The sequence below is a fragment of the Meleagris gallopavo genome, chromosome Z (genome assembly GCF_000146605.3).
Source record: "Meleagris gallopavo isolate NT-WF06-2002-E0010 breed Aviagen turkey brand Nicholas breeding stock chromosome Z, Turkey_5.1, whole genome shotgun sequence".
Lineage (NCBI taxonomy): Eukaryota > Metazoa > Chordata > Aves > Galliformes > Phasianidae > Meleagris > Meleagris gallopavo.
The window spans coordinates 12,497,705-12,503,678 of record NC_015041.2 but is presented as its reverse complement, the minus strand read 5'-3'; the positions used below and the strand labels follow the sequence as shown (position 1 = coordinate 12,503,678).

Below are 5,974 nucleotides of genomic sequence, written 5' to 3'. Positions count from 1 at the left end.
GTTTGTTGTTTGTTTGTTTCTTGGAAAGAAGAATGCAAAAGCAGGACAACCTTTAAGGGATTACTGTCACTGTGGATCTCTGTTTTGCATAGCGTGTGAAAGTTTCCCAGAAACAGCATCAGCAGTGTCTTGCATTACAGCTCTCAAAGCAGAAACTGAACATCTGTCCTTTATCCATAGGTGTGGTGATTTAGTGGAGGAGGAATGCTACATGTTCATTTACTTCTAAACTGCATTTTAAACTTCAGGCTGTGAAACACAAGTAATGGGTCTTTTCTGCCAGAAGTGATCACTTCAGTACTGTACAACAAACATCTTCTGTGTTCCTGATTCCTGGTCTCATTTGTATATTTTTGCGGTTTATCCATTTTCGCTGCAAAGTGAAATATATATAGGAATAAAGTAGAGAATTACACTTTCCCATTTCTAAATTACAGCTACACCGACTGGTGCTGTACTGTGCTCAATTCTCACTTGAAATGATTTATCATTCTTGCTACGCTGAAAGAGCTGATGGCATGTAGATCTTAAGTACATATTTTGCTTTTTTGTATTTCTAGCAGATTTTTTAACAATTATTTTCAGCTGCATTCCAAAACAGTTTTTCTAATCATGCTCTTACACTGTTTCAGCCGCACCAATATATGAGTGCCACGTAGACAAATGAGTTCAGGACAGTACTGAGCACTTGCCACGTGTGACGTCTTTCTGCTCTAAACAGACAAGTCAGTCTCCTGCCTTTATCTTAGGCCGTGGACAGCTTCTTAAGGTGAACTGACTTGTAGTTTGTGGGCAGCCAGATTTGAGCAGAAAAGAGAAGTTAAATATTTGTTTCAGTCCCTAGGGCACCTCCTTATTGCAAATGAAGTTCTGCAATTTCTTACGTAGTTTACATTTCAGCTGTACTGATTTCTCAACACCGATACCCACCAAATGGGGCAAAACTATGGCAAAAATGAACCAGCTCTAAGAATGTGTCTTAATGAATTTGTGTTTGACTGCATGCAGTACATATGAAGTACAAAAAGTATGTGAATTACATCAAAAACTTCTTATCAAACTCAAGGTAGTAATTTCACTTGCAATGTGCAATACATATCACTAAATTATTATTCATTTGTTTCACTAATCTGAACTATTTAACTATTTCCACATGTTATTAAGTTGTACTTTTAAAGTTAAATAAAGTAGTGGTGCTGATTTCTTTTCCTGCTCTACTGAGTATCTGTCAGAAAAAGTAGGTATGAACAAATGCCAGGTTTAAAATGTTTGAATGTTTCTTCTCCCCAGTGCCCCAGAAACAAGATGGCTCTTAATTTCCTAGTGGCCTTTTCAGACAAAATGAACATGTTTCTTATCAGACTGTGTTCTGGTTGACAATCTAATCTTTATTTACACATAACTGCTGATACAGTTTTTCTGCAGCAAAGTATGTTGTGTTAATGACCATGTACCTTCAATCAGTTACTGATAAGTGAATTCTTCATCATAGATGCCATGTTCCAAGGAATGCTTGAATTAAAATAATTTTATTTTTTTCAGCTATCCCTAATGGAATTTGGGGATGGCAAATAGAAAATGCAGATGGAAATAAAGGCCCAGAAAGAGACACGAAGGGAAAAGGGCTAAAATTCAATCTGAAGGAAATAACAGAATCACAGAATTGTTTGAGTTGAAAGGGAGCTTTAACGGTCATCTAGACTGACTGCAACGAACAGGGCATCTACAGCTAGATCAGAGTGCTCAGAGCTCTGTCTAGCTTGATCTTGAATGTCTCCAGGAATGGGGTGTCTACCATCGTGGGTAACCTGTTCCAGCACCTTACCACCCTTACTGAAATAAACCTCTTTCTTAGATCCAATTTAAACCCTCCGTCTTTTAGTTTGAAACCAGACCCCACTACAGAGTCTGTCCCCTTCCTTCTTCTACCCCACTCTTTAGATTCTGAAAGGCCACTCTCAGGTCATCTTGCAGCCTTCTCTTCTCCAGGCTGAGCAGCCCCAGCTCTCTCAGCCTGTCCTCGTAAGGGAAGGTCTTCCATCCCTTGGATCGTTTTTGTGGCCCTCCTCTGGACACCTTCCAAGAGGTCCATGTATCTCCTGTACTGAAGACTCCACATCTGGACACAGCATTCCAAAATATAGGCATGCTGTTAATTTTGAATGTATACGTGCATTTGCTACATCAGCTGCTGTCAAAATGGAACTAGGTGATAAAATACATTTGAAGAGTACATTTCATGTTAACTAGTTCAACTGATCTAAATTATGTCAGTTATGTAAATTTAGTCACAGTGAAAGAAATCTGGTACTGTGAGTATATGTGATATTGTGACATAACACAGGCTTTGATCAGCAGTAATTCAAGCCCACAGGTTGAGTTTTGTTTTCTGCTGCAGGCAGACCTTGTGCTGGAACAAAGGAAGTACTGTGAGAGTAGTATTTATTACAAAAAGAAAAAGAAAAAAAGAAAAAAAAAACACAGGAGTAAGATTTTCCTCAAAATACTGAATTTGTAACTTTGGCTCTTATAATTCCTCAAATTCTGTGTTATCTACACTGAATTGTAAATTGGAATGTTGCACTGTAGAATTGTTTTATTTTGCTTATACCTTGTAACATTAAAGATGAGCAGTGCTTGCATCTGTATGTTATACTACTACTCAGCAAAAAGTTTAATGCAATTTTAATGAAATATTCAGAATATTGAGAACTAATTAAAAGAAAAGACACTATATTCCTTTCAACAAAAGTTTTAAATCCATATCTGTTTGCAAAAATAGGTATGTTTAACCAAAACCAACTGGCAGAAAACATCTGTAGCAGTAGATCTGCATAAGCAACCTACTTCTGTAAGTCAGACTATATGCTATGCTGCTATTTACACCACAGACACCATTTCTTTGCCCAATAAATGTTGTCAAGGGCATTCTTCATGTTGACAAGAGCTGGATCTTATTTCAGTTTTAGTCATTTTTCCCCTTAGGAATTGCAAAGCATTCAGCAAAGATTCCTGAACAGGTATGGTTCACAGGGTGGTTTCTCAGATCTCCTCTCTATTCCTTCACAACAAATCTCACAGAGAGCCCAAAAGGTTAGTGGCTGAGAGTTCTGGTACAGGAGCAGAGCAAAAGAAAACCAAGGCAGCAGAAATAACAAGGCCATCAGTTATGTACAGCATCCACGAAAGTCATGGTCACTCTGTCCTTTACTTCAGCAGAGTCTCACTCTGCCTATTCTCAAGGAGATGTATGCAGGCTGTGCAGCAGCTGTCACTGCACACACCCTGCACAGAAGGAGGAGCAGCACTAGTGAGGGGCAACTCTGGCTTTGGTACGTGGTGTGGGGTTATGTGCTTCAGCACTTCCTGAGTGCTAAAACTGTCATCTGCTATACAGAAAATCCTGTCCTTTGGAAAAAAGGAGAAGATTCCCTATGAGACATGATATCCCTGTGATTTTATCTCAGATAAGAAAACCAGTCTGACTCTGACTCAGTTTAAAGGAAATGAAACTCTCACTGCCTTATTTCAAGATTAATGTTGGCACATTTCTTTGGTTCCCTGTTGTCTGGGTTGGCAAAAAAATGCAGTGTCTTCGTAGTCATCAAGAACATTAGCATTCCCCCTCCTTGCAATGAACAAATGGCTGCAAAAAAGGTTGAACAACGTTTTTTTGTTTTTAGCAGTGTTTTACAAATGTCCTATCAGTTGTGTACAAAAGCTATTTTGTTGAAGGTGGAAAATGCCTCGAACTCAGCACCTACTGAGCATTCAGTGAGAATCTGCCCAAAGTGATTATGCAGAAGACCATAGGTGCATCTCTCATGGAAGACAGTGACGTGATAGAACAGGATATAAAAAAAAAAATCCAAAATATTGAGGACAGAGTCACCTTGCTGTATTTTTCTTATATCTGTCTGTTCTACCTCTCCGGCTTGCTGAGGACTGCCCTTTCAAGAGTGTTTGCATTGCCACATAGTGTACACATAATGCTCCCATGAAGGATGAAAGGTTTCAAGTGCATAGGTGAAGGTGAGTAAGGCAATGGTAGCAGAGTGCCCTGCTGGTGACCTGCTGCTGCTGCTGCTGCACCATGCAGCTGTGCAGGGACACATCTCAGAAGGAGCAGCACTGATTGAAGTAGGGAGTGCTGTTTCTCTGGCACTAAAGGAGTTTACTCGTGCAAGGACAGCATGCCAGTTTCCCTGGCAGAAGTGACCTTATTGATGAAGATGAAAGCTTAAGCTTTCAGTTCAGGTTTTAGCTGATCTGGCGCACTGACGTAATTACATCTGGAAAAGCAACAAATATAGATTTTCCCTGTGTAATTAGAACAGTTTCCAGTAAAATTTTCCATGTTTGTAGGTGCGTACAGGAGAAAATGCATTACCAATCTGTCTGCTGCCTGACAGCCACTTCTTTTGAGGCCATGAGGGACAGTGGCTCATGGTGTTAGTCAGGCCTCCTGCATTAGGTACTGCTTGCTCTCCAAATACAAACAGCTGAACAGAAGTGTCCTGGGACGTGCATTAAGAACATTTTAATGCTATCAAAAGTTATATACCTTCTTAATTTATCACAGTAAAACTGAGAGTAAAACTTCTTCCCGATACCTGCTCTTTTCTCTCATGATTCCTGTTTCCATGAGTCGTCTGCATTTAGCTCAGCCACCCTGATCTTCCAATGCTTTACAAGCATTAGTAATCTCAATAGGTGCTTACTTAATCTTCAAATAAATAAATAAGTAAATTTTTAAAAATTGAAAAATACATTAAAAGGTTTAGTATCATTAAAAAAAAAAAAAGAAACTGGGCCAGATAAGTGTTCTCAAGGATAAATTCTTCAAAGTGGAAGAAGTAGAGCTAGATGGGGAAAACTGGTATGAAATGCAGTTTTCTAAGAAAAAACATGGTTCTAGAAAAGAGCTAATTTCAAACTCGGTGTTTCCAAGCAGGGAATTGCATGGTTAAATGGTCAGTCACTCACTTCCTGCTAGCTGGCCCAAAATGATGAAACAGTCCAGGGCTTAAGAACTACAAAAAGAGAGCTGTTATTGCAAACAGTTTTCCAGAGCCAGGAAACAGGTAATGCCAGGAACTAAGGTAATAAATTCACTTGCCAAAGTAAATGTCCTTCCTGCCCGACGTTGGTAAATACAAATGTGCGATAGTGTTGTCCCATCCAGGTACCCAATGGACAGGAACCGCTGGATAATGCGAGGACAGGCAGTGACAGAAGCAATGACAGTGGGAGTGAGTGATGTCCTCTGGAAAGCAGTCACCTGCACATCCACCTGGGGGACATGTCAGGGTGCCCATGCCCAGCGGGCAAATTGCAGCAGTGTGTCCGAAGGAGGAAAGGATGGAACACAAACAAGGAATATGTAGTGATTGCATTCCTTTTAGTGAAATTTTATATATACATATATATACATAAATAAATAAAAACCAAACCCAGCAAACAAAACTCTTCCTGGTATCAGTGAATAAGAGCTGCAGAAGCAGGTGCATTATATTGTAGAGCAGGAAGATTTCAGTCACATGTGTGGGCTGTTGCGTAACAATTACAAATAACATAGCCCCTTACCAAGTGATCTCACCAACTACACAGTCTGTTCTACATGTGGTAGGTAATAAGTAACATGTCAACATCTTCATCACTGACATCGATAATGGCATCAAGTGCATCCTCAGCAAGTTTGCAGATGACATCAAGCTGAGTGGTGCAGTCAATACATTGGAAGGAAGGGAAGCCACACAGAGGGACCTGGACAGGCTGAAGAAGTGGGCCCATGAAAACCTAATGAGATTCAATTGGCTCTGGGCAGCCTGGTCTGGTGGTTGGCGACCCTGCACATAGCAGGGGGTTGAAACTAGATGATCTTTGTGATTGTTTTCAACCCAGGCCATTCTATGATCCTACAAAATTATTTATTTTATTTATGGTCTCGTTTAAGAAACAGGCCTACAGGACT

The 5,974-nt window shown here is 40.0% G+C and overlaps 1 protein-coding gene across 1 annotated transcript in view; it reads left to right on the top strand.

Moving 5' to 3' along the window:
• Window positions 1-5,620: 5,620 nt before the first annotated feature.
• The window catches only part of CZH5orf34 (chromosome Z C5orf34 homolog), a 13,893-nt gene continuing 13,539 nt past the window's right edge, over window positions 5,621-5,974 (top strand). Inside the window, 1 exon segment of the mRNA XM_031557234.1 lies at window positions 5,621-5,625. Coding sequence (XP_031413094.1) covers window positions 5,621-5,625 — 5 coding nt within the window.